This window comes from Curcuma longa, chromosome 17, assembly GCF_044706935.1.
Source record: "Curcuma longa cultivar G26 ecotype Majalengka, Jawa Barat chromosome 17, ITB_CL_G26_1.1, whole genome shotgun sequence".
Taxonomy (NCBI): Eukaryota; Viridiplantae; Streptophyta; class Magnoliopsida; order Zingiberales; family Zingiberaceae; genus Curcuma; species Curcuma longa.
In genome coordinates this window covers 4,370,414-4,396,640 of record NC_133877.1, presented here as the reverse complement: position 1 = coordinate 4,396,640, position 26,227 = coordinate 4,370,414, and the positions used below count along the sequence as shown (strand labels likewise).

General features: G+C 39.2%; 6 protein-coding genes and 2 pseudogenes across 6 annotated transcripts; 1 reads left to right on the top strand and 7 right to left on the bottom strand.

Annotated features, from left to right (window-relative positions):
* Window positions 1-273: 273 nt before the first annotated feature.
* On the bottom strand, window positions 274-1,535 carry LOC141811977 (nuclear transcription factor Y subunit B-3-like). The gene has a single exon (XM_074700059.1). It carries the CDS (start codon window positions 1,135-1,137, stop codon window positions 478-480), a length of 660 nt encoding a protein of 219 aa, XP_074556160.1. The 5' UTR covers window positions 1,138-1,535; the 3' UTR covers window positions 274-477.
* A 769-nt stretch (window positions 1,536-2,304) lies between these two features.
* On the bottom strand, window positions 2,305-4,925 carry LOC141811979 (uncharacterized). The gene is made up of 2 exons (XM_074700060.1): window positions 4,500-4,925; window positions 2,305-2,692 (listed from the first exon to the last, which is right to left on the bottom strand). The coding sequence occupies exons 1-2, from the start codon at window positions 4,692-4,694 to the stop codon at window positions 2,504-2,506; spliced, it is 384 nt and encodes a 127-aa protein (XP_074556161.1). The 5' UTR covers window positions 4,695-4,925; the 3' UTR covers window positions 2,305-2,503.
* Window positions 4,926-7,835: 2,910 nt separating this feature from the next.
* On the bottom strand, window positions 7,836-8,471 carry LOC141811978 (uncharacterized; annotated as a pseudogene).
* A 179-nt stretch (window positions 8,472-8,650) lies between these two features.
* LOC141811976 (inositol-phosphate phosphatase-like) lies at window positions 8,651-12,539 on the bottom strand. Its single transcript, XM_074700058.1, has 12 exons — window positions 12,468-12,539; window positions 12,331-12,392; window positions 12,196-12,246; window positions 11,079-11,159; window positions 10,880-10,983; window positions 10,672-10,756; window positions 10,056-10,110; window positions 9,854-9,897; window positions 9,367-9,435; window positions 9,190-9,290; window positions 9,033-9,089; window positions 8,651-8,948 (listed from the first exon to the last, which is right to left on the bottom strand). Exons 1-12 carry the CDS (start codon window positions 12,472-12,474, stop codon window positions 8,852-8,854), a joined length of 813 nt encoding a protein of 270 aa, XP_074556159.1. The 5' UTR covers window positions 12,475-12,539; the 3' UTR covers window positions 8,651-8,851.
* Window positions 12,540-13,667: 1,128 nt separating this feature from the next.
* On the bottom strand, window positions 13,668-14,966 carry LOC141811562 (uncharacterized; annotated as a pseudogene).
* A 2,856-nt stretch (window positions 14,967-17,822) lies between these two features.
* LOC141811820 (remorin 4.1-like) lies at window positions 17,823-19,122 on the bottom strand. Its single transcript, XM_074699878.1, has 2 exons — window positions 18,351-19,122; window positions 17,823-18,184 (listed from the first exon to the last, which is right to left on the bottom strand). The coding sequence occupies exons 1-2, from the start codon at window positions 18,939-18,941 to the stop codon at window positions 17,993-17,995; spliced, it is 783 nt and encodes a 260-aa protein (XP_074555979.1). The 5' UTR covers window positions 18,942-19,122; the 3' UTR covers window positions 17,823-17,992.
* A 3,674-nt stretch (window positions 19,123-22,796) lies between these two features.
* Window positions 22,797-23,979, top strand: LOC141811561 (peroxidase 7). Its single transcript, XM_074699582.1, has 3 exons — window positions 22,797-23,050; window positions 23,140-23,485; window positions 23,567-23,979. Exons 1-3 carry the CDS (start codon window positions 22,817-22,819, stop codon window positions 23,977-23,979), a joined length of 993 nt encoding a protein of 330 aa, XP_074555683.1. The 5' UTR covers window positions 22,797-22,816.
* A 943-nt stretch (window positions 23,980-24,922) lies between these two features.
* LOC141848382 (uncharacterized) lies at window positions 24,923-25,837 on the bottom strand. The gene has a single exon (XM_074736403.1). It carries the CDS (start codon window positions 25,835-25,837, stop codon window positions 24,923-24,925), a length of 915 nt encoding a protein of 304 aa, XP_074592504.1.
* Between the last annotated feature and the right edge of the window lie 390 nt (window positions 25,838-26,227).

Here is a 26,227-nt window from a genome sequence, read left to right as displayed (position 1 = left end):
TTGGCGGTTAACTTATATTTTGGATTCGATCTTTATTCGCTAATATAATTATGAGTTAATTGCTCAAATTAACATAAATTCTTTTTTTTATTTAATTCTTAATAAAAATGTGCAGCTTTAAAGGAAATTTGACTTGACGGAACAGATTTTTCTATAAGTTTGGGAAGACTTGATTTAATGATATAATAAAAAAAATCTATTTATTACTTACAACCTCAACGCACGCATTGACGCAATAACTAAATTAGGAAATTTTTTCCTGAAAAGCAGAACTTCATGGAGAAACCAAAAATATTTAATAATAGTCTGAAATTTTAATTCCGAACAAGCTGAGAAGGGGAAGAAAAGCAGTTTCTTGCAGGAAAAAAAAAAGGTGTGCAAATTTTCAACTTCCTGGAAAACAAGAACTGCACTGCCAAATCCATCCGATTGGTTTCACAAGTGAACAATCTGTTGCTCCTACGTAGTTAGAACCTGCTATTTATATCCCGGCTTGGAGGAGGACGAGTTCAAACCGGCGCCGTCGAAGCCGCCACTGCTCCCCGTGCTGTTCTTTTCCGACATGGTCATCTGAGGAAGATGGTACGGCGAGGATGAGGACTGTGGGGCGTACATCTGCTGCCCCATCATCATCGTCATTCCGCCACCGTACATGGCCGACGCGCCCGCAGGGTAGCCGGCCATATTGGTCCCGATGCCCATAGAGGCGGCGACGGAGTCCATTTGCTGGTGCTGCGATGACGAGGACGAGGAGGGACCGCCGCCTCCCTTCTCACCCTCCGTTTCGCGGAAACGCTGCAGGTAGACCTTGAGGGGCTCGACGTACTCCTCGAAGCCGAGGGTGGTCATGGCCCAGAGGAGGTCGTCGCCGTTGATGGTCTTGCGCTTCTCGCGCTGGCACTTGTCGGAGGCCTCCCCCGTGATGAAGCTGATGAACTCCGACACGCACTCCTGCACCGTCTCCTTGGCGTCCTTGGAGATCTTGGCGTTCGCCGGGAGCGCCTTCTTCATGATGCGGCTAACGTTGGCGATGGGCAGGAAGCGATCCTGCTCCTTCGGCGACGACAGCTCCCCTATCGCTCCTGCCCCCGAGTGGCCGTGGTTGTGCCCTCCGGATTCGTTATCCGAATCAGCCATCGAAAACCCACCAAAAATCGCAACTTTAACCCACAAAACCACGCGAGATATCTCCTTGAAATCCCAAATTCCGGCGGACTACTCGACCGAGATGGATCCTTGATTCAAAGACGCGAGTCCTGATTCCACGTTATACCAAGAATCAGGGACCGAAATAGGGATGAAACTTTGACTTTTTCTCGCTGGTAAATCACGATCAACAGAATGGAATTGACGCAAACGCCGCCATCTCCGTCAGAATCCGCTCAATCGAGGCGGAGGAATAAGAGCGCGGTTAGAGGGTAAAGAACAGCAAGCCGACAACGAGAGCCAGTGGAGCGCCGCCGGATGAACCCTAGATACCCTCGTCGAGCTCTACAGGCGATCGATGGAAACGCCCGCCGGTGAAGGGAGAAAAAGAAGCGTAAGGGGATACCGCGTTCGTCGGATCTTTGATCCTGTTATCGCATCGGAATGGACACGTGTCCCAAGGATGGCCGTTTGTTTGTCGATAAGATTGGTCCGTGCTGAATCGCATCGACCGTCCGAAGGATCGCGTCATCCTTTATCTCGGCCGTTGGCTTAGAGGGGGGCCACAAGTGTTGGTTGAGCTTATCGAAAAACATTAACATTTAGCCGGGGAAATTTTGAGTTCGCCCCCAGATTTTACCAATATTTCATTTTTATTCCTCAGTTTCAAAAATTATAATTCACACCCATAGTTTTTATCCCTTTCATCTCCCTAATGCTCATGAAAAATGCTCGTGAAAAGAGAACACATGAGATTTTTGTATTAACTTCATTAACACAACAACATGAGAAGAGAGCACATAAGATTTTTATATTAACTTCATTAACACAACAACATTATAAAAAAAAAAACTCATCAAATTTTATCAATGTGAAATTATTCCCATGCACTTCTTCTATAACATTAATTAACAATTAATGCTATCATGGATTTATTTTAAACAATTAATTTTACATTCATCCTTAATCGATTTTAAATAAATTAATAATCTAGATATATCTACACAAAACGTAAATTTCAATTTTAAAATCAATTTTGACTCTCATTGATTGATGACACCTCATTTTTCACCAAATTATATTGATTCTTTAAGGCCCAATATCCACAACAAGTAGATCAAAGGTACCAAAAGGAACAAATAGAACAACATGACTGCGTTGCAAGCAAAATTCAAAGCCTTGAGCCATTTTTAAAAAGTGACAAGACTTCAGGTGCAGTGTTCCAAAGGAAACAAAGTTCCATTTTATTTCAGACACTCAGAATCGCAGAAACAATAAAACAGAAGTGATGGCCAAAGATGCAGCCATGTGTGCTCGAAAATGTTTTCCAGGACTGTAGTGTCAGAGTGGTCGTCTCTCAGGAATTGTATTTCTCCACTTGCGTAGTTTCAGATATGTATTTGACCACATCGGCACAGCAAGCAAGTTTATCTGCCTTTTCATCTGGAATTTCAATGGAAAACTCCTGCTCGATGGCCATAACCAGCTCAACCCTGTCCAAGCTGTCTAGATTAAGGTCCTTTCTGAAGTCGGCCTTTTCTGTCACCTGCAAAGATTTCCTATGTTAATTAACCATATGCATTGATGTATTATTTAGCCTTTTTCCCCCACATCGTATCTTCACATGTTAGATGCAAAATGATTCTGATTTGAGAAAACTCATATGCTAGAAGTTGATTTGCAGTTCAACTTGTCAAAATTCACCAGAGTAAATTAGGAAGGAATTTCTGAAATTGAACACTAAAACAAGAAAAAATGACTGACGTGATTTACTAAAAACTAAGTAATAGGATTCCATTTGGTCATGATTTCACTACCTCTTAATAGGACATCATTTGGTAAACACCTAATTCATATTTCACTACCTTTATCATAGTGAAAGTATACAAGTCATACCTCTTCAATAATGTCATTTTGCTTTATCCATGATATAGGTAGCGAAATATCAATTACAAACCAATAATATCATGCACACTTCAATAGTTTGATTTTACTTTAATCATGCTAAAGGTAGTGAAGTGTGAACTACAAGTCAATGCTACCGTCCATAAGAGAAAAGCAAAGAGACTTCCAGAGTCTTGAGTGATTTTGGAACCATTGGGTTAAAAAGTAAATATTATAAGATTTAAGTATGCCCAACCATACTTCATGTGTCAATGCGTCAAAACTTCAAAGTATGAGTTTCAAAGTGTTCGACAATAAAGAACAACACATAAAAGGGTTTCAATAGATATGAAGCAGTAGCAATGAATCTGCAGAGTTACGAGGAGAGAGTAAATAGGAAAAAAAAATTGAGGCTACTGTTAAGAGAAAATAGACTAAGATGATATACAACTAGCAAGTTTCAACTATTTAGATTTTGAACCCCGTGTATGACTATATCACTAGACACAATTAAAATCAAACTAATAAGGTTTTTTTAATATCATTTTCCACTGGCAGTCAGGGTCTAACACTTTTTATCCGGCTAGAAAGAAACATTGGCAAGTTTAATCATAGATGCTATATTATGTTATAACATCTTCTGTATCGATATAATACACGAGAGGAAAATTGTCTTTAAAAAAACATTCCAAAGCTAGATGGAATGTAATATTGTCCTCATTTTTGTGGACAATACATTATTATGTTTTGTGGTAACGTGATTACCAATTTAGTGTCAAAAGGCCAGGCAATGTTAACAAAATTAAAATAACCAAAGACATCGACGATCAAAATAAGATTCCGAAACCAAGCACACTTGTAGAGTTAGGAACTTGAGATGTGCATATACAACTGATGAAACAGATGCAAGAACTCAGAAATCACATATGTTTGGTGAAAATCCACAATATCAAGCCAGTTGATTCTGTTTTAATACCCAGGGAGAGAAATAATCACATTTTATCCATTTGAAGCAAAAGAAAAAAATACGTAGAATAGAAATATAAATCACATGCTAGTTGCAGTACTCTATGAGAAAACAATCGACGGTGAGTTTTCCATTACTGAAGACCAACTAGAAACGAGTTGAAAAGATATTAAAATCATGGTTCTTCCACTGAAACAAAGCAAACAAGCAGTAGGATTTGTAGTATATGTTAACCTTCACAGTCAACTTAATTGACAACGCAAAACAATGGCAGAAACAAAATTAAGAATGACAACCAATTGGATTAGTTGGTCAGCATTTCCAGGATTGACAATTGCAAATCATGGTCATGAGGTGATTTGTGCTTAACATGTTGAAACCAAAATACATTGATAAGTCAAAACTAGCATCGTAAAGCATATCAAACAAAGGGATCTAATCATCCTTGATTGCATCACGATGGTGATTCCAAATCGCATATCTAGGTATGGCAGCGATTTACCTTGTTTGCGTCGATCCTGTCAAACTTCTTGACCACCTCAAGCAAGCGATTTGTGAGATCCACCGAGGTGGACGACGCGCAAAAAAGCCTCCCCGGTGCCTCGAGTGATCTTCCTGTTGCTAGGAACTCCGGTAGCCTGGGTGATGAGCAGCTCAGACGCAAATGCTTCGCTATCGAATTCCTCAAGTATTGCATCTTAAGCAAACTCTAGAGAAATCAATTTAGTCGTGAAATCACTAAAAACAAGGTTAGAAAGAAAAACGACTTTTTTGTGTTCCGGTATTCCGTTGATCGGATCGCCAACCGAGATCAAAAGTTGGCAATAGAAGCGCATCTCAAAAACGAGAAGAGAGGGAAGAAGAAGGGGACGAGCGGAGAACGCTGTAGAAAGAACATATTCCAAGGTCACACTAGGGGCGAAGGGAAGGTGCTTGGGAGGAGGTGAGGGGGAGAGGGTAGGGTAAATAATTTTATACACTCTTCTCTGCAAAGGTTGGAACCACTCTAGGGCCGCCAATCAACCCCCCTACCCCGGCCCTCTAGGTCCGACACTATGGCAAATGCAACCATGAGCCTAACCGCACACCTTCATCTGCAAGCATCCGCGCCCTGACCAGCTGACCCCACCCGTGGGGGCTGGAACCGCCAACCTAGCATATATACACTCTTGCATGCTTAGGATGGAGTGACTTAAGTAGGGATAGGGAGAAAATGGTAAATTTCACTCTGGTATATTTATGAATTGTTATAATTTTATATATTTTGATATGGAAAGTAAGAAAGGGGAAAAAAAAGATAAGTTTTACTTTTGTATATTTATGAATCGTTATAATTTTATATATTTCGATATGGAATGTAAGGAAAGGGAAACAACTTAAAATATTTTATTTTAATTTTATCTCTATTTTAAAATATTAATTCTTAAATTAATTTATCTATTTAGATATTTTATCTTTGTGTGTTGTCGCTCCTCATACAATGCATGTTGTTATCGTTCAGTGTTCAATCACTTGCACTCCACGACGTCGATGTTGACCATCATCGCAAATCTTTTCGAGGACAAGACTTAAAAGGACAAAAATAAATAACCCTGATCTTCTTCTCCAACGATATGGATTTATCCAAAGAGCATGCGTTGTCTATTTTATAACTTTCTATATCCCAGCTTCTACGTACAATATTGATAGAATTTTATAGTTTTTCATCAGCCTTTACATGCATTGTCTTTTTTAAGAAGTAAGGTATTTTTATAATTTTATATATTTAACCTTCATTCCCCTTTCTTCCTTCCCAAATAAAATAACACATATTACATTAATGAATATTCTATCCCTTCCAAATAAGGAAAAAATAAATATTTTACTTCCTCTATCTTTTCTTTCCTTCTCCTTCCACCTTCTCTCACCACGTCCAAACAACGTGTTAGAGTCGGCTCCACGAATATGGAGAGAGAAATTCAAGTACATAGGCAAAAGGTGCATAGTGAGGTGAATGATAGGTCTTGAATTCCCACAAGATTAACTTTAAGTCAATTCAAGATGATTAATGAGGATGCTCAAATTTCAACTCCTAATTTTGAACCAATTAAATATCAAATTAACTCTTTTATTGGAGTATCATTTAAAAATGAGAGGGCAACGAAAGGTAAAGTTGACGATGATAATATAAACAATGCAATTGAACAAGTAATTTAAGTTATTATAAGTTCAACCTCTAAAATGATTACTTCTTATTTCTCATAATGAAGTGTAGAGTTTGTTTAATCAATTAGGTGTTGAGCAATATGAAATTTCTACATCCAATGACAGAGCTAGGAATTTTGTAGTCTCCAGGCTAATCTCAAGCTGATCGAAAGTCCCCCGGGCTATCTTCCTCTTTCACATAAATTTTTTATTTTGTCTATAGTAAACTTAAACTATAATTCCTCTTTAACCCTTTTGGGTCCCCGGGCTAGAGCCCAAGTAGAATAATACCTGGCTCCCCCGTGACTATTTGTATCTTATTCGACATGAGAGCTTTACTTGGATGTCCTTATGAATATCGTAAAATTTTATTATTTCAAATGATGGATGAAGAGAATCCATCGCATAATTAGTTTATTATTTGTTATGTGATATATAATTGAATGATTATATTTGGATGGTATGTATTAGGTATTTGGATGCTATGCGTTTGGATGATTTTAAATATCTATTAGATTATTATTATTTAATGTAAAATTTTTTACTTGATGATTGAATATATTTTGTTTTTATTATGGTAGAATGAATATTACTTTTAAGATAGTGTATTTTTTAATTCACTTTTTTAGTTGTTAAATAAAGTGAGGGATCTAAATTTTCAAGAAATTCAGAATATTTTATATGTAAATTAATTCAAAGTGTAACTTCGTATTTAAATTCAATAAATATTATTGAATAGGAAAATAATTATTTATAAATAAATTAATTTTTTTATTCAAAATATAACTAATTTAAATGATAATATAAGAAAATTATTTTTTATTAAAAATATTTAATTTATATTTATAAAATAAATATTAATATTATAAAAAAATCAAATCAATGTATAAGATAAAAAATAAAAATATTTTTATAATTTTATAAATTTAATTTTTATTTATCTTTTTTTCCTTCTCAAATAGAATAGCATATTAAATTAATCAACCTTTTCTTTTTCAAATAAAGATAATATAAATAATTTGTTTTCTCTGCCGTTAATGAACCTCACTCCATCGAAACAAAGCATAAATTAAGTCGTACTCAACGACGACAATAGGGCTTTACAAACTTAGGATTTACGATCCCAAATAATATTGATTCAGGATAGTGCTTTACAAACTTGAGATTTACTATCCTAATATTGGTTTAGATCACTACCTTTTCTATCATATAAAATTGGTTATAATGCAGTAGAGTTGTAGAATAGGGCAAGAGTTCGACCGATTTAATCCTACAATACTCTTCTGCATCATAATCAAAAATACAGTTACTCGATTTATCTCTTCAAATTGATAAACCTCAATTACCAATCGTATAAGATCATTAAGATGACAGATTCCATGTAGAAGAAATTTTTTAGACCATCAGATTTACTATCAAAAAGTACATACAACGGTCAGCCCAGACGTAATCCTTTTCTATCATATAGGAAGGACAAGAAATATACTTCTAAATAATTGCCCCCAGCAATACATAGGCATTTTTCGAGATGAAAAAAAAATCAGGAGAGCACCCTAACTATCACAGAGACATCCTTTTCAATTTATTAATGGAAAATATTGTAATTTTTTTAATAAAAAAATTGACTAAATATTCCAAAAATCAAGTGTCGAACTTTGAGAAAGGAAATGGAATAAAAAACTGAAGCGTTTACAGGTTATTCCAAGACCATCCATTCCTTGACTACGACGCTGGTAAGTTACTCTACATGACACACGCTCGACTCTGATCCTGCCTCCTGACAAAGGCGCACGTCGTCCAATCTCATCGCTAAACGTATGCGGAGCTACTCACACTAACCGTTCCTGCGGAGCATCTGAAAGCTTGCCTCATCGTCTCCGACTCCCTCGCTGCTGCTACTTGGGCGCTCCACCTCCGCCTCCTCCTCCTCTCTCCTCATCGCACGGCTCCGGGTCGGCCTCGTGGTGGCAGCTCTCACTCGCAGCAAGCTGAGAGACCTCCGCGCAGCCGGTGACGAAGTCGACAAGGCCCTCCCCGGAGGCCTCCCCCGGGAGCGGCGAGATCCGGAGTAGGATCGCGACGGCGCCGAGTAAAGCGGCGGTGGAGACGAGGAGGGGCCAGAAGAAGCCAGCGAGGGTAGCGAAGCTGGGGCCGACGCTTGCGATGGAGAAGGCCGCGGCGGCCAGGGCGGTGGCGACGGCCAGGTGGAGCCGGTACGCCACCACCGCTCCCACCACCGTCGACTGGATGGCCATCTATCAGAAGCCGCAACTAGCGAACGCATGCGAGATCGAGGGGTCGGCGATAAATAGAAGCACATCGGGGATCGTGTTCCCAAATCGCCCCTTAAATTTCATCTTATGAATTGGGCAACCGATTGAGGGCAGAAATGGAATTTCAGAATTTGACCTCAAGGCCGATCACGTGCGCAGCCCTCAGTCACAAATACATGGCACAAATAATCGTAAATTAAGAATACATCAACTCAGGATCTCGGCTAGCAAATTTTACCGAATTTGGGCTACAATATTTCAGTGCCTCGACAGCAAAGACACGGCAACATCCAAACCAACAGATATGATCGAGTACTAAAGAACAGCTTCAGTAAGGCAGTAACAACAGTTGTAGCATGATTTAGTTTTGAGTTCTACCCTCTTCTGAAAGTTGATTCTACACGGATCCCTTCAGTGCATCAACCAACGCATCCTTCAGATGGGCATTTGATGCTGCCACTCTGTGAGACATGATGTCCAAGTCCCCACCGGACCTGAACCATCCATAAAAGGAGACACTCAAGAAAGCTGACCAAGTTGGCAGATAAAAAACCCATACGAGTGCTTGAATTGCTTACGGGTCAAAGACTAGTCCTCCAGCTTCACCAATAATTACAGCAGCAGCTGCCACATCCCTGAGGATAACATTAATTGAACTGATTAGACATCAGGTACGGTGTTTTTTTTTAATTGGCACCGTAATATTATATTGTATTAACGAACTGAAATTGCTACCATGGACCACCAAATCCTATATGGTAGCATAGATCAAACCTCCCACACGCAATGCCACAAAGGTCTAATGCAAGTGAACCGCTCATCCTAACAGATCTCACCTGATACATTAAGAAGAAGAGTCAGCAAACTCTCAGTATGAGGTGTAATAATGTACGAATAGTAATTAAAGTTTACCTTATAAAGCAAGTTACTGATTCTGTTTGTTATTGCATCTACAGCAGGTTTATCACGCTCTGTAGTATCCTGTTCAACCAGTATTGTCGATGTAATGAGAGTAAAAATGTGAATAAATTGAACATCTATGTCTAGCCTCAACTCAGTTCTACTTAAAATATGGAGTGCAATAATGTTATATATAGGAGGTTTAGCTACTTGAGAGGGAATCTCCATTATATCTATATCCATAGTTTCAGATACTAGTCGTGAGTCCAACTATCAACATTTTAACAAGAAAGAAAGGTTTGAGAAAGATATTTAGCAACCAAACATCCTTTACAAATTAGAATTGGACACGTGGAGCTAGTGTCAGTGCACATGAAAATTGTCTCAAAGATAGAACTGTGGAAGAGAATAATAGACAATTTAACATGAATGATGAAAATAATGTCTTACGTAATAGTCATGGAAACCATAAGAATGAGATTATACAAGCATGGCATACCTCTGTCACCAGAAGGGCAGAAATAAGTTGAGTTTGAGATGAAGCTGTAAAATTTATGATCCTTTAGCTGAGTAACTAGAATTTGTGAACGTGGCATATTGATTTTGATGCTATGGCATTCGTTAATGAAAGCAAAGAAGAAGTTTCATGATGAAATGCTAAAAAACAAAAAATCGGTTTTCATGCCAAGAGAATGCATTACCTTTTATAGGATTTCCATTTAAGAAAGCACCTTGCCCATGGACCCCAGTAAACAGCTGCATTTATTAGATAAAAGAAGTCTGAATATTATATAGTAGCAACTGCATATGTTTGCCGTGGAGGGGCCATCAATATGCAAATTTGTGATGAATCTAACTTACGTGTATGATATCAACAGGCTGGCAGGCTCGGGAATAGTAAAAGTAATTGTATTGAAAAAATAAAATTGTGCCACATTTGGCGAAGGTTGACATATTAACCTCGAGAGATCATCTAAATTTTGTAAATTGATATAGCCTGACAGGGTTATTTCAAGCAAACAAAAAAAATTGAATATATGGCCACTTCTCTTTCAAAGAGAAGCATAAACAGAATAACTTTTTTGAGAGTGAAACATGAACATATACTGTACAGTGTTTAGAACATTAACACAAATAATCTCTTTGGCAAGTATCATGATGGCAATTAATCTCTTTGGCAAGCATCATGATCTAGTGATGATATTTTTTAAGTTTAAACAGCACGAACATACAAGCCACAGGCAAATAATGAAGAAAAAAAAATTCTTTCTTTCTGCCAATTCAGGGGGATCAATTTATGCTCAAAGACATACTGACCTCGCCCATTATTGGGTTGTAAACAACACCAACAACAGGTATCTTCTCAATGGTAAGGCCAATAGATATGCAAACAAATGGGAACCTGCAGATACTGATAATTACTGCACAATACTTAAAACAAAGGGACAAAGGGAGATAGATGCTATCTCAATCACAACATAGTTATAGATGGATTTTTCAGAAGAAGAGATGCTTCATTTTTTACCCATGGACAAAATTAATGGTGCCATCGATTGGATCAATGATCCATGTGGGCTCCGCAGTCAGTTCATCGGTACCAAAAGCAGCAGCTGTTTCTTCACCAATGAACTGTACAAAGGCAAAGATAGCATGTGAAATAAAGGGTTGAATTCAATAGGGAAAAAAAAAGATTGCCAAATGAAATTAGGACAAAGAGTGTGTACCTTGTGATTAGGGAAACTGTGTTTGAGGTGGTTGAAGACAAGTTCTTCACAAGCCTTATCAGTTTCAGTTACCAAATCCACCTGCAAATATTGTCTAGTTCGTTAATTGTATTTTATGCATTTTGTTTCATGCAAGAACCAATAAGACCAACAGCTTATTCCTATCTTTCATTTCAGGTCTAAACCGAGAAAGTTAAATCATCTATATAAGTTTCCACTCTCCATTAGAGAGAAGGATCGTTCTTTTTTGTTTTTGTTTTTTTAAACATGCAAGGTCAGGAGTCTACAAACATACTCTGACAAGAGCAGGGGGCAGAAGAAATCAGTTGATCTAAACTAGTTACTAGGAGCTTGTGAAACTCGAGCCAAGCCCATAACATAAACGATAGTATTATTGTCTGCAATTTTCTGGTGCTCGGGGACCCATGTATTTATCACTTGAAGATGGATTGGGGTCTCCTACTGTTGAAGGTTCTCAGATTACACTCTTACCAGATAATGGAGTATCAAACCTGCATAGTCGTGACGGGAAGCAAGCCACTAGATTTCCAATGCTGGAATTAATAAACTCCATTAAAGAGCAAAGACGCAAAATTTCTGATGCTGGAATTAGTAAGCTCCATTAAAGAGCAAATTACGACAATCTTCTAAAGGAGTTTTGAAAATTGTTGCAATCATCCACTCAGGCGTCTTTGGTTAGCACGCATTCTACAAATAGGTGCCTAAGTTTTAAGATGTTCACAGCCTGGTCTAAATGTTTGATATGGTAAGGCCCTCTCAATCAACACAATTCACATTTGATGTTAGCTTGATGTATTAGCCAAGCTAAGATCTGAGCCTGGAAAGGTGCAAAGGAAGACCATATCTTTATTAACATAGCATAAAGAATACACTGATGCTGGAGGACTTTCGATCAAGTTCCCATCGCCAAGGGCGACACAATCATTTAGGAGTTGCATAGGGGTCACAACTGATGTAAGACTGCTTGTATCAGGGGTGAGGATTGAGAGTTAAATCGATAAATTTCATTAGCTAATTTTCTACCAATTGCAGCACCCAATGCCATAACAAATTCGATAGGGTTCCGTCTCATAATGAGGGAGAAGGGAAGCGGCACCTGCCCTTTGAGCTCCGGGCGTTTCGTCTGGTAGAACGCCTTACGGATGACCTGATGAGGATTCAGATTAGAGAGGAATACGCACAAAGTCACAAAAATTCGGCTATATGTTGGTGAAGTCGTCGGATCGAGCACCTCTCCAGCGATTTTAGCGGCGTCTACGGCGGCGGCGAGGAACTCATCGAGCAGGAGACTTTCTGCGATGAAGATGTGATGGCATCGAGAGGTGAAGCGGTAGGGTTAGATCGGAGAAGAAAGGAGGATGTGCGCACCAGCCATGGCTGTTTTAAATCCTTTCGCTCCGCCTGCCGCCGTCGTTCGAGGAGCGCACACATACGCCTGCGTAGGGCACCCACTGTCCCACTCAGTGTCATGGGAGTCAGCTGTCAAGTGGACCAATCTACGGGAGGCAGATCAATCTGACCGACCGGCCCATTAACTTAACAAATTAGTAAATTTTTAATTTTCTAAATTAAACGAATTAATTCATAGGACTACTAAAAAATAAAAAAATCTTAAAATTTTTAAATTTAGATTATAATTTAAATTTATTAAGTTAAAATTTTTAAACTTAAATTGTGATATAGATGAAACAAATCGACTGATCCATTGAATTTTCTATTTTAATTTTTAAAATTTTAAATAAATAAATAAACTTTTTCAATTTACGGGTCAATCCAAATCCGTCACGGACCAACTTATACGGGTCACGGACTTAGACGAATCAATCCATTTGAACTCATCTTAAAATGAGTTAATAAAATTTCAACCCAACTCATTTAAATTGTTTGACGGGATAGACTAACACAACGAGCTCAATCTAAATTGACTATTATATTTGTGAGCATATATTTACCTCCCACACTGTAAAATAAAAGTAGAAAATTGATAATAATTATAAAGGTACAACATATTATTAATGAATAATTCTGCTCTTGTAATTCAATGATTATACTCCTACAATCACACTATTCTACTTTTGTAATAAGACAGTAAATAATTTACCTTTCATACATGTAAACAAGAATAATATGCATTGGATTGAATAAAACCAGCATCTTGAATAGTTGTAGTTTTAATCTATATAAGGGCATCCAAATATTTGTGCTCCTCACGTCCACATCTTCAATCAAATATCTCTTTCCTTAAATATTCCAACTTTCACAATCAAATATACTACAAATCAAATATTTATGGATCCCACTTATTATCACTATCTTACTTTCAAATATCATAACTAAATATTTATAAGTCCCATCTTTATTTTATTAATTTATATTTAAATAAAATTATTTATAGTTTCTAATTGTTTAATTTAATATTAAATAAAATTAATTTAATAATATTATTTTATTTAATTAGAAATAATATAATATAGAATGTATAAAGAAATAGTACAATACACAAATACAAATGTTTCATAAATTCGAAATTGAAGGAACTAAATATTTTATAGATGATAAATTAGTTCTTCACTCATCACGGCAACATGTTTCCCAGATGTGTTCAACCAAATCATGACGAAGCTGATGATGCACCTGAATATCACGTAACTCAGAATTTCTTCGAATGTATGCAGCAAATTTGGTGGTTGATGATTCGCCATGATAGTATCTTGTTCTTTGCGATCCCAACTCGATATTGCATGACCTTCATCTTCCACAATCATGTTATGTAAAATAATGCACGTATACATGATTTCTTTGCATTTATCCATGAACCAATGTCACCCTAGACTTCTTATAATTGCCCAACGAGCTTGGAGCACCCCAAATATCCGCTCAACATCTTTTCTTGCAACTTCTTGTCTTTCCTTAAATTTCATTCTTTTCGAATCTTGGGGGCAAGAAAAACTCTTGACGAAAGTGGCTCATTCTGGATATATACCATCTATTATGTAGTACCCTTTTGTATATTGTGTACCATTCACAATAAAATTAACCGCCGGTGAATTTCCTTTCAAGACGTCATTAAAAATAGGCGATTCATTAAGCACATCAATACCATTACGAGACCCAACAACTCCAAAAAAAGGCATATCATATCCACAAATCGACAGATGCGATCGCCTCCAACACAATTGTTGGGTAACTATGATCGCCTCGTGTGTACTGTGCTCTCCATGCAACTGGACAATTTTGTCAGACCCAATGCATATTGCAATCAAGACTTCCTAACATCCCTGTAAAATCGTGTCTGTGTTCATGCATTTCAAGCAAACGAGCGATGTCAGTTGCATAGGATTTTCTTAAATACTCACCTCCATATATTTGCATCACACATTGATAAAAGTTTGACAAGCATTCGAGGGCAGTTGTTTCACCCATCCACAGGTACTTGTCCAATTGGTCGGTGGAACCTCCATAAGCCAATTGACGAATAGCCGTTGTGCATTTTTGAAGCGGTGATAAACCTTTTCTCCTCGTTGCATCTTCCCTCCATTTAAAATATCCACTAGGATGATTTTCTAAATCAGTGACTATGCGCAAAAATAACTCTTTTCTCATTCGAAATCGTCGTCGGAACATGTCATCAATGTACACCGGCTCAGTAGAGAAATAATCATTGACAAGTTGGGTGTGTCCAACACGTTCTCTGTTAATCGACCTTCTTCTTTGTGTACTCCCATAATAATTTTGCACAAATTCAACCACTCTAAGTTGATTGTGCACCACCATCATGAATAACGCTTTCCCAGGATCTGATGTAGAATGATTCGTTGTGTCTTCGGGAATGCTTTCTATGTTGGGAAGGTTAGGATCTTGAGACATATTGGAACAAATGAAGAGTTTAGTGGGAGGAAGATTTTAGTGGGAGAAAGAGGAGAATAGATATGGTGTGGATAATTGTGAATGCTTCATCTCTTACTTTTATACCAATTTTGTAATGGCTAATTTGTAACAGTTAATTGATAATGGTTAGTTTGTAACGACTAGTTCGCAATGGCTAGTTTATAACGACTAATTTGTAGTGATTAGTTTGTAACGACTAGTTTGCAATGACCAATTTGTAATGGTTAGTTTGTAATGACTAGTTTACAACAGTTAATTTTTAACGACTAGTTAATAACAACTAATTTATATATAATATTAATAATTGAAAAGTGGATTACATAACTACTAAAACACATGACATGAAAATATTAATTACAAATCACATTAACTTAATAAAACATAGATATAACAAATCACATTAAGTTACTAAAATAAACAAAACTACTACATATTCAATCTTTTCTTCAACTGCTCACATATTGTTAGATGGTTATGAAGTTGTTCATCTGTCATACCTCGTGTGTCCATTACGAGGAGTTGATGTGCTTGGATGAGTTGGTCTACTTTCTTACTGTTATTATATTCTTCCAAATGTGCTACTGATTGTTAAACAGCCTGACTCAATTCATCAATTAGACTCATTCTTTCTTTGTCTTTCCTCTTTGCTAGCTTCTGTCCCATCGGACAAGATCGAACTTCTCTATCATTTGCATCAATAGTTGTATTATGATTAGAAGAGTCAGTATGTGCACCTGATGATTCTGATGTCCTTGCTTTCTTTGTAGCCCGTTGCCCTGAAGATTGAGGAGCGTACACTGGACTATCTTTCACAATCCTCCACATATGTTCATATTGGAAAGTAGATTTAAAAGTACTCTTGTATTCTTCATGTGCTCGCAACATCAAATCTTTGTCACTCCATCCGCTTGGTCGATCATTGTACCATTTATTGTAGATTCCATTATATCTATTCACGATCTTTTTCACTGCAACCCAATATGATTTTTCTTTATCCGTAGTTCTCTTTTTAGCTCTCTTCTCTCGATTGGTATTGTAGTATGTCACCACCCGTTTTCAAAAAGAATCATTCTTCTGACCATTACCAACTACTGGATCTTCGCTCATAATTGTGTAGGCTGCTGCAAGGAGTTTATCATTTGCTATTGTCCACATTGTTCGCTTGCTATGGTCTCCATCGATCCGATTCGTTGCCCGTCTCAGTTGTTTGATTGAGAATAATATTATCAAGCCCTATTTCTGTTGAGAATGAAAGAAATTGTAAATGAGAGACTGCATGAGGCGTTTTTATCCCTTTATCACTGTCACTTGCATCAACACTAGCCCTTCTTGATTCATTTGATTGAATCCCCGGTGATTGAAGCGGATTAATTCCATGAGATGGAGGTTGCATAGAATATTGGCTACTGTGCCAATATTCCGGGGGTATGTATAAAACGGAGCTCGATGGTCGCTACTTGAAAATTTTGAATAACTTTAGAAATTTTGATAATATGGTGGTGGATATAGAAAAAGTTGGAAATTATATGGGTGTTGTGAGGGAAATGAAAATTGAGGATTGAGGAGATTAGGACGAACTCGAGAATTTTTTTCACTTGAATTTTCGTTGACATTTGGAGAATCCAACAAATCCTTAAAATAATGACTAGAATTTTTATCCATCGCTCTTTAAATTTTTGGTATGCAGTGAATTTTTTGTGATGAAAGATTGATAAAAAAATATAGTATATATATAGTAAGAAAAATGAACGTTGCCCAACATTTCAAAAATTGAACGTTGGCAACGCTCAATTTGGCAACGTTCAATTTATTGAACGTTGGCAACGTAAATAATTAAACCATTAATTAATTAATTTTTTTAAAATATAATAATAATAATAAATCAATAACAAATATTACCCTAACCTCCCTAGCCTAATATCTTTCTTTTATTTAATTTTAATTATTATATATATTTTTTTATAATAAAATAATTGAAATCACTAAGCAAAACTTTTTGCCCGGTGATTTCTAATCACCTCTCAAATATCCCCTCCAATAGGGGATATGTGATACATGGGGATATTTCTTTAAATATCCCCATCAAATACTCCTATTGGAGATGTCCTAAGGACTTATTGAGGCGATACATAAGGTTCTTCCTTTGTCGTTCTTCTAAAAGGTCACTATTTCAACAAAAAATGAAATACACCATTCTAGTAGTCTCACCCGATCGATCTCACGATCATTTGCGAAGAGTTAAATCGAGAAGCTGCAATTGATCACGACGGAGGAGGACATTGCTTTGGTTTCGTTAAGATTCGATTCTTACCTATTTCAATAAATCTGTCCTATCATAATCCATTCAATTATGCTCCAAAAACTTATGAAAAATCGCTACAAAGAAATGCATCATGGACATCAAGCTGAGAAAGACTGACATCAATTTTGAACAGTTGCCAAATCTAATAACACTGTACTGTAACCATTTTAGCAGTAGGTGAAAAAGTGTCATGATATCGACACCTTCAAATTGTATGTAACCTTTTGCTAGCAGCCGTGCTTTATAGCGTTCACGGGAATCATTCGATTTACGTTTGATTTTGTATACCCAACCACAACCGATAGCTTGTTTTCCAGGTGTGGAAGAGGTGTGAGAGACCATGTATTGTTGGCCTCTAAAGCAGCCAATTCAGATTGCATTATTGTTTGCCGATGAGATCATCATCAGTAATAGTCGCAATAAAAAATCTTTGTTGTTCTAAAGTACTAGCTAGCAAGGCAGTTTCTCTTCGGTTACAATTCGTTGCAAGATATCACAGCGAATCGAGAAGTTTGATCCAAGTTTCTCAAAGATGAAGGCAACAAATTTATTCAAATCACACAGACAAAACAGATATCGATGGGATTTATATTACAACACTGCAAACAAGCTCATAACTACACCAGTTGACCTACGTGTGTACATGTGAAGTTTCAATCCTTTACCAAACAAGAGGAGACTTCAGCTGTTGGAATAATCGGAACTAGAAGAAGGAGCGCTTGGAGGGAGCTCTGCCCACGGCTCTCATGAAGTTGGCCAGTTCCAACACCCTCGCCACCTTCGTCCCCCTCTTCGCCTCCGCCGACGCCTTCTTCTCCGCCGCCTTCTGCTGTGCTTTCGCAATGTCGTTTTGCATCTTCTCCATCGCCTTCGCCCTCTGCTTTTCCAGCTTCCTCTGTTCATAATTGTCGCCGAGAACATGAGTACGGAAATTGAGTAATTCATTTTGATTCAGATACGATTTGATTGATGATGCCTTCGATTTGTTATATCTCTATAACTCTCAAGTGATTAAAAATCCATGGCGAATCTATGATTTGATTAGGATTACTATAAATTACCTCGACTCTCTTCAGCCAAGCAGTGGCTTTCTCCACCTGCTCGCTCTCCCACCCGTTGATGATCACCTCCTCGCGCTTGTACCTGTTGTTGACCTTGGCCACCTCCGCCGTCTGCCACGCCGCCACCTTCGACTCCACCTCTTCCCTCCTCACCACGTGCACCGGCGGCAGCCCTACCTCCCCCGCTCCCTCGTCGTCCCCCGCACCGGGCGGTGACGTAAGCCCCGGCGACGCGATGGGGTCGGTGGGCACGATGGCAAGCGGGTTCGTCTCCGTCGACACCTCCGCCGCCTCCTCTCCTACTACATCTTCGCCTCTGTCGTTGCTCTCGTTGCCATAATGACCGCTTCCGTTGACCTGCTGCGCGTTGGAGCCGGAGACGACCATGGCGCTGAGCTCCCTGGTCATAGTCGTCGAGTCGATCAAGCTGGCGTTCGTCCTCACCGAGAGGCTTCCGGCGCCGTCCCAGGGGTCCCTCCGGCGGCCGCGGCTGGCGAGGGAGCGGGGGGTCAGTGGGTGGATGTCGCGCAGCTCGGGGATGTCTTCGCCTTCTCCATGCTCTGCTCTTGTCACGCTTCGATCATTCCACATGTCCAGATGAGGAGGCCGCGGGGGGAGGAGCCTGGTATAAGAAGGTGGTGGTGGTGGTGGCCGGCGGTGTGACCATTTCAGTGCGGTGAGGTGAGGGGAAACTTCGCTTTTTGTCCGGGCATCGCTATGGAATAGTTAATGAGGTGATGCGTGCCATAACGTAATGTGGGGGATTGATGGGTGCGCAGGACCAACCAATGAGGTGAGATCTATTAAACAAAATATTCTTCGCACTAATCCATAATTAGTTGACTGGGGACGCGTGGAGTCGCGCCAAGCATCGCTCAATGCGCGTGGAAGGAGACGTCCACTGCCTGTCTGATTCAGCTAGGCGGCGACGCCGTGTCGGGCGCAGACAGGAGCAGAGTGGTGAATGGGCGTTCAACGTCGTGGGCCATGGGGCGGGACACCCAGCGCGATGCTCCACTACGCGCGGCCTGACGACCGAGTCATCGCCCCACGCGTCGGGATTGACCAGCGCTGTGTCGGTCGGTCTCCTCGCTTTGTCTCAACTGGTTGAGTGGGGGCCGCGCCGCAGGACGGACACATGGCATCAGGGCCGTCTCAAAATTCCCTGAAGTCCTAGATAAAATTTTTTTTAAAAAGTTTTTAATATTTTTTAAAAAAAATTTCTCATCCTTTTCCGTTGAAATTTAAAATCGACAATAATAAATTTTAAAAAATTTTAAAAAAACATTAAAATATTAATTAAAAAAAATAAATTTTTATATAAAATTTAATTTTTTTACTTTTTAAAATAAAAAATTATTAATTAAATATTTATATTCAAGTTTTGATAATAATTTTTTCATTGATATAATTATTAAATTATTTAATTTTTATTAAGATATTATTAAGTCCAGACTGATTGGGATTTATCATTTTTTTTAGTAAAAATTTAATTAATTTTGTATTTAAATTTTAAATTTTATTATTTTTAAGTTGTTTTTTTAATATTAGTAACATATTTATATTCAAATAATAATAAAAAGTAAATATAAGTCTCTATTATTTTATCAAAATAAAATTACTTAAAATTAAACGAATAATAAAACCTGATCTATATGCTGTGTTATTTCAATTTAATGATATTGCAAAATTTGACTATTACCTGCACAAATATAATAATAAATAAATATTAATTTTTATCTAGATATATTAATTTAAGTGCATAATCTATCAAATAGTATGCAACAGTAGGTATGCACACAAATTATAAAAAAAAATCTATATAAGAGGTTAGGTTATTCTCAAACATTAAAAAAAATTGATAATCTCAATCAGTCGTATTGACTATCCCTGGAGTGACCGACCTGGTCCCACGGAAGTTTTCCATCGACCACCAGGATAAATCGGGAAGCACACGCAGCGGCCAACCCAGATGCCCAACATCCTTTGATTGCGATCCCCATTTGGAGGAAAATTTTTGCAAATACATCGTAGTTGGGGATCGAACCGCGAGTGCCTGGGTGACGACCTGGATGTCCTACTGCGGTACCATGGCCCCGAGGACTATTCTCAAACATTAAAAAAAATAATAAATCTCAGTCAGTCTCATGGACTCAATCCCTGGGGGTGGCCGGTCCGGTCCCACGGAAGTTTCCCACCGACCACCAGGGTAAATCGGGAAGCGCATATGGCGGCCAATCCAGATACCCAATATCCTTTGATTGCGTTCCCCATTTGGAATAAGAACAAATCATGCAAGCTGGATGTGTCAAGCATATTCTCAAACATTAAAGAACCATCCAATTCTCAAACATTAAAGTATCAAATTTTACTATGGATCATGCTAAATTAGTAAATAAGAAACCATGATTAATTAAAATCATAGTTCCCGATCCTGCTTCCTGACGAGTAAATATAAAATATTTATCAATTATCATCATAATAAAATTTTTTAAAAAAAAAAAAAAAAATTAATAGCATTCTACATTTCTACTTTGCATTGTATGGATAAAAAATCTCTAATTTATGTTCTTAGAAGGAAGAAGAAGAAGAAAAAAAGAAAGAAATATTAGAGACAAGGAAGGAGAAGAACGTCCTTTGAGAATATCATCGTGGCAGAAACATGGCGCAGAGCACTGATGAGAGGAAAAAATTACAAGATCACCGACGGTTAGAATTTTTTAGATATATTGAAAAAGAAAGGATTCTTGATTAAGTTTTATAGTTCAATAAGCTACTGCTTTCGGTGAAAGAAGAAATTAGAAAATAATAATAAGTGAATAAGTAAATAAATATACCAATTAAGAAATAAATGGCATAAAATAGAATTTCATGTAAAATTTTTATATGCGAAATGGTCACCGTCTAATTGGGAAGTTGAATAGGCATTAAGTTTACAAAATAAGAAGAGACATGTGTGTCATTAATTTAATTTGTATTAGGCATTTTGATGACAATATTAAAATGTAAAGTGTAAAATTTATAACTCAAATATTAAAAATAATGGACCTCCATTTTATTTTTATTGGGCACAGTAGATAAAGTGAGTTACATCTCGCTGGGACGATAGATAGATATTACTAATTTCAAGTTTTTATTAATTCTTAATTTAAATTTTGTAAAATAGAGTTGAATTGATCAGTCGCTGCACTGAGTAGCTAGCTATAGCTACAGATGGAGATGGTCATGCACTGGAGGTATCGAGTTTGTTCACGGCGCTGTTCATTCGGACAAAAGGCAAACGCAAACGCAAACGCATCGCATCGACTTTGTGAAAGCTAAGTAAGATGATGGAACGCCTCGCTAGCTGTCCCCCTTGCCGACGTTGCCGTCACCATCAGTCGCCGTCTTCACGGAATATATCGTATAGACACCATCACCAAAAATTATCTTTTGATAAAGCAAAAGCATATTACTTACTTATATTGCTTAATTACTCGTGGGGACCACCTCTGTTGTGTAAAATTAGAATATGTTTGATTCCATTTGCATTTGCGCGTAAAAACGGTGGGCATGTGATTCTTCTTCTACACAATTGTAGTAGATTTTTCAACAGTATATATTATACGATTCATCTCACAATCATATATAAAATAAAATATTATAGTTGATGATATATTTTTTCTAATTTCGTTGAGATTTAATTCTTATTCATTATAATAATATATATTCAATAATAACCGTTCCTTGGAACCGTATGGTTATGATACTCGAAATCAATTGGTTGGAACTTGATTGTAACAGGTGCTATGAAGATAATGCAATTGTAGTTGACCCAAAAGAGTGTTTTAGATAGAGTAAGGGTTTTATTTTCCTATTTAATTAACAATAAATTAACTGGACCAATATAAACTTATTTGATATCGAGATACTTAATCCAATTAATCAAATGAAACGAGAACCTCATTTAGACTCTAAAAGTCAATCATTTAACAATACATATATGTATATCAATGACATAATTGAATTGGTTATTAAGGGACAGATTTATTACATGGATAAGGATTGAAATTCGATGAAGTTCTAAGGTGGTAGATTCTATTTTTTTACAAAAGAAATTCGATGAAATTAAGATAATGTCATCCTCGTAATAGTCAATTACAACTTTTTAATTTATATTTTTATAGATAGTGATAAAATCGATCATATGGAACCATCCAAGTGAGGAATTCTATTGTAACGTTGTCATCTTCCAGTGGATTTATAATAAACAAACAAACAGACAAAAAAAAACTTCTTCCCAGAGCAATATTACTGCACATCACGTACTCCCTCCCCTCTTCAACTAAATTTGACTTCCAGTTCGTGCATGCACGAACGGATTCTCTTCTTTCCTCTTCTCCGCGCGATCTATATATATATATATCTCACGAACTAATTAATCCTCACGAAAGTCAAGAACACGAATCTATCCTTGCTACCGGAAAATGACGTCATCTCCTCTTCACATCCTCTTCTTCCTCCTCCTCCTCCCTTACTTGCTCACGGCCGCCCTCGCCGGTCCTCCAGCGGACGATAATGATCTGACCCAAAACTACTACTCACGGAGCTGCCCCAGGTTTGAGGAGACCGTCGGCCGTAAGATTGACTACTGGCATTCTCTTGACTCCTCCCTCAGCCCCAGCCTCATCCACCTTCTCTTCTTCGATTGCGCCGTCAGGGTACACAGAGAGATCAGACCATACGTGATCATATTTGCTCAGGCCTCTTGTTAACTGTTGTTAATGTCGACGACGGGCATTGCGTGCAGGGATGCGATGCGTCGATCTTGTTGAACAACACCGGCGGCGAAAGGAGATCTCCGGCGGCGGCGTCTCTGAGAGGTTTCCACGTGATCGACGACATCAAGGCGGAGCTGGAGAAGACGTGCCCCGAGACGGTGTCCTGCGCCGACATCCTCGTGGCCGCCGCCCGGGAAGCCACTCGGAAGGCCGGCGGGCCGTACTGGGACAACGTGTACGGCAGGAAGGACGGGCGGATCTCCATATCCAAGGAGGCGGAAGCCGTCCCCAGTACCGGCCGCGAAAGCATCACCGAGCTGATCGACTTCTTCGACTCGCTGGACCTCGACATCCTCGACCTCGTCGTCCTCTCAGGTCCGACCAATTTTTATCACGCCGGCGATTACATTTTTTGAAATCGATCGTGACGTACGGATCATCTGTGAATTGGATCAAGCGCGCACACCATCGGGAAAGCGACGTGCGGCGCGATCCAGCACCGGCTGTACAACTACGGCGGCGTTGCTGGGAAGTCGGACCCGTCGATCGACTCGCGCTACGTGAACTACCTGAAGAGGAAGTGCCGGCGGGCGTCGACGGAGGTGGATTTCGACCCCACGACGCCGACCAAGTTCGACAACGAGTACTACCGGAACCTGAAGCGCCACATGGGGCTGCTGGCCACGGACCAGCTGCTGGCCTCCGACTCGCGCACGGAGTCCCTCGTGGAGGGGCTGGCGTCGCAGGAAGGCGTGTTCAAGCACCAGTTCGCCAAGTCGATGAAGAAGCTGGCGGAGACGCTGATGCTGGAGGGCGACGAGGGGGAGGTCAGGATCAACTGCAACCTTGTAAACAAGAAGAAGTACTGATCGATCGTCGTTCGATCGACGTGTTCATGGAGTTTTGAGACATTGTGAATGTAATTTGGCTTCTTCATCGATTCAGTTTGTGTATGAAGTGACTTCGACATTGCAATAGTGTTGTACTTCGTTTATTCGATTACGTTGTCGATAAAGCGCAGGTTGCAATATCCTATACAAAATTAGACTCTGTATACAAACCTATTTTACCAATTATACAAGAATTTAATATTATAAAGATTTAAGTTCATTAATTTATATTTTCTCTAATTACTATATTTTAAGTAACTATATTCAACTAACTATTTGATCAGCACTTCCCGTAGCATGAACAAATTTAATATTGGAGTATTTATAACCACTAGGGAGTTTGCAATTTCAGAATATATTCGAATGTGGGTGAAACAAACAGTTACCCTCCTGCTTCACAAGCTATACTGCAGTCAAAATAATTTAGGATGACAGATAGTCGTAGGGTCGACTGTTTCTGGAGCCGCTAAGCGGTTTCCACATTTTTTGCAGAAGAAAAGTTTAATATTGGAGTATTTATAACCACTAGGGAGTTTTAATTTCAGAAAATATTCTGTCTTAGGAGGTGCAATTACTCCATTGATTATACTCACAAACTATGGATAAAACTACCCAAAATCAAAATAGTTTCTAAAATCAAAGGATCAATCTCTACTAATGTGATAACATCACTTCTTGAGCTTGTTCATATTCATCACTGTTCTTTTATGCATTTTATTGCGGGCTTATGGCTTAACCAAGGAGAAGATGATATATGTCATAAATATGGAAACTCTTTATGAAGTTCTTTTATGCATTTTACTGAAGAAAATAATCATTGAGAACCCACAAAATATATACATTTTTTTTTTTTGCAAAATTTGTCACAGATTTGGATATAAAATGGAGAAAATGTAAATACGTATCTTCAAAGATGTGTATCCTATGCGCATTGTGCCTCTAAATACGCATCAAATTCCTCTCTTGCCTTCTGTAACCGCGGCGTTATGGGAGCAGACGACGGCGACGCCGGCTCTGAAAAGGGCGCTGCCGTCGCCGTGAACCTCACGTGGAGGTTCGACGGCGGCGTCCCTTGCGACTTGGTCGACCCCAACCTTGACAAGCTCCGCTTCAGGACGCCCTTCGCGTTCCCGGCGCCGCCGTCGAACACGAACGCCGCCCTCACCGGCGAATTCGTTTCGCTGCGGCCGCTCAGCACCAACTCCGTCGGAAAGTGGAATAAGGGGCCTCTGGGACTTCCAGCTGAAACCGGCGACGACGAATTCCACGACGCGTTCTCGAATTTCTCCAGGGAGACCGTCCTCGACACGTGGCTCGCGTCCATGACTTCTACTTCTTCTTCCTCCTCTTCGTCTTCTCCTTCTTCCATTTGACTTCGCTTCCGGAGGCTCACTTGCTTCTTCTTGTGGGACAAACCGGGCAAGAACAAGCACCCACATTTCACCCGCTGCTCCGCTCGTGGCTCCCCTGAGCCCACAGAGTGGCTCTCCCTGCTCGACAAAATGTCGATGAAGCCATCAGAAGGCACGGAGGACCGCCCCTCGCCGCACGACTTGCTCCGGCAAAGCGCCGCTCTCTGCTCGGCGGCGAAGCGGGAGAGAGCGAAGGAATGCTGCCGACCGAGGCCGGTGACGGCCGCGCGGTGGTGGTGGTGCTGCGCCAAGTTGGTCGATTTAAAGGAGCCTCCTTGGAGGCTGCCGCTGAAGAAATTGGGCTGCGCGAGCGGCGGAAGCAAGAACAGGGGCGAGTCGACGGCCGGAGGAGCTCCTCCGTCGTTGGCGACAAGCTTCAACGAGAGGGGGTCCACCGAGATCTTCCTCTCGCCCCCCATGGACATCGGGAACATGAGCTTCAAGGAGAAGTCGCCTGCTCTTCCTCTTGGCCGTGAGCGGAGCCGGGTACGAGTTCAAGAAATTGAAAACGAGAGGGTTGACTTTGGTTGGATATTGCAAGCACGTTGACATAGTGCTGTCCATGTTCTTGAAACGATCTTCCTGCTCCCGAACGTCGGTGTAATCAGCCGCTCGAAGGTCAATTCTAGGTAGAGTTGACAATCAACAAGAATATACAAAACCTCTTAATTAAATACACCATATCATTTTTTGACCTTTTTCTATTTCTTTTCGGGTCAAATCACTTTTTACCTTCTAATTTAACATTTGAAATCACTTACTTGAATCCATAAAACATCGAGTAGAAGTGTAGAAGATCTAAATACTTTCGCAAT

Excerpts from the sequence above, each read along its gene's own strand:
- LOC141811977 (XM_074700059.1), bottom strand. The coding sequence starts at position 1,137 with ATGGCTGATTCGGATAACGAATCCGGAGGGCACAACCACGGCCACTCG.
- LOC141811979 (XM_074700060.1), bottom strand. The coding sequence starts at position 4,694 with ATGCAATACTTGAGGAATTCGATAGCGAAGCATTTGCGTCTGAGCTGC. Across the intron at positions 2,693-4,499 it reads ACAGGATCGACGCAAACAAG|GTGACAGAAAAGGCCGACTT; the intron begins GTAAATCGCTGC and ends AAATCTTTGCAG.
- LOC141811976 (XM_074700058.1), bottom strand. Across the intron at positions 9,291-9,366 it reads TCAGTAACTTGCTTTATAAG|GTGAGATCTGTTAGGATGAG; the intron begins GTAAACTTTAAT and ends TTAATGTATCAG. Across the intron at positions 9,090-9,189 it reads ATAGGATTTGGTGGTCCATG|GGATGTGGCAGCTGCTGCTG; the intron begins GTAGCAATTTCA and ends TGTTATCCTCAG.
- LOC141811820 (XM_074699878.1), bottom strand. The coding sequence starts at position 18,941 with ATGTGGAATGATCGAAGCGTGACAAGAGCAGAGCATGGAGAAGGCGAA. Across the intron at positions 18,185-18,350 it reads CTTGGCTGAAGAGAGTCGAG|AGGAAGCTGGAAAAGCAGAG; the intron begins GTAATTTATAGT and ends AATTATGAACAG.
- LOC141811561 (XM_074699582.1), top strand. The coding sequence starts at position 22,817 with ATGACGTCATCTCCTCTTCACATCCTCTTCTTCCTCCTCCTCCTCCCT. Across the intron at positions 23,051-23,139 it reads TCTTCGATTGCGCCGTCAGG|GGATGCGATGCGTCGATCTT; the intron begins GTACACAGAGAG and ends CATTGCGTGCAG. Across the intron at positions 23,486-23,566 it reads CGACCTCGTCGTCCTCTCAG|GCGCGCACACCATCGGGAAA; the intron begins GTCCGACCAATT and ends GAATTGGATCAA.
- LOC141848382 (XM_074736403.1), bottom strand. The coding sequence starts at position 25,837 with ATGTCCATGGGGGGCGAGAGGAAGATCTCGGTGGACCCCCTCTCGTTG.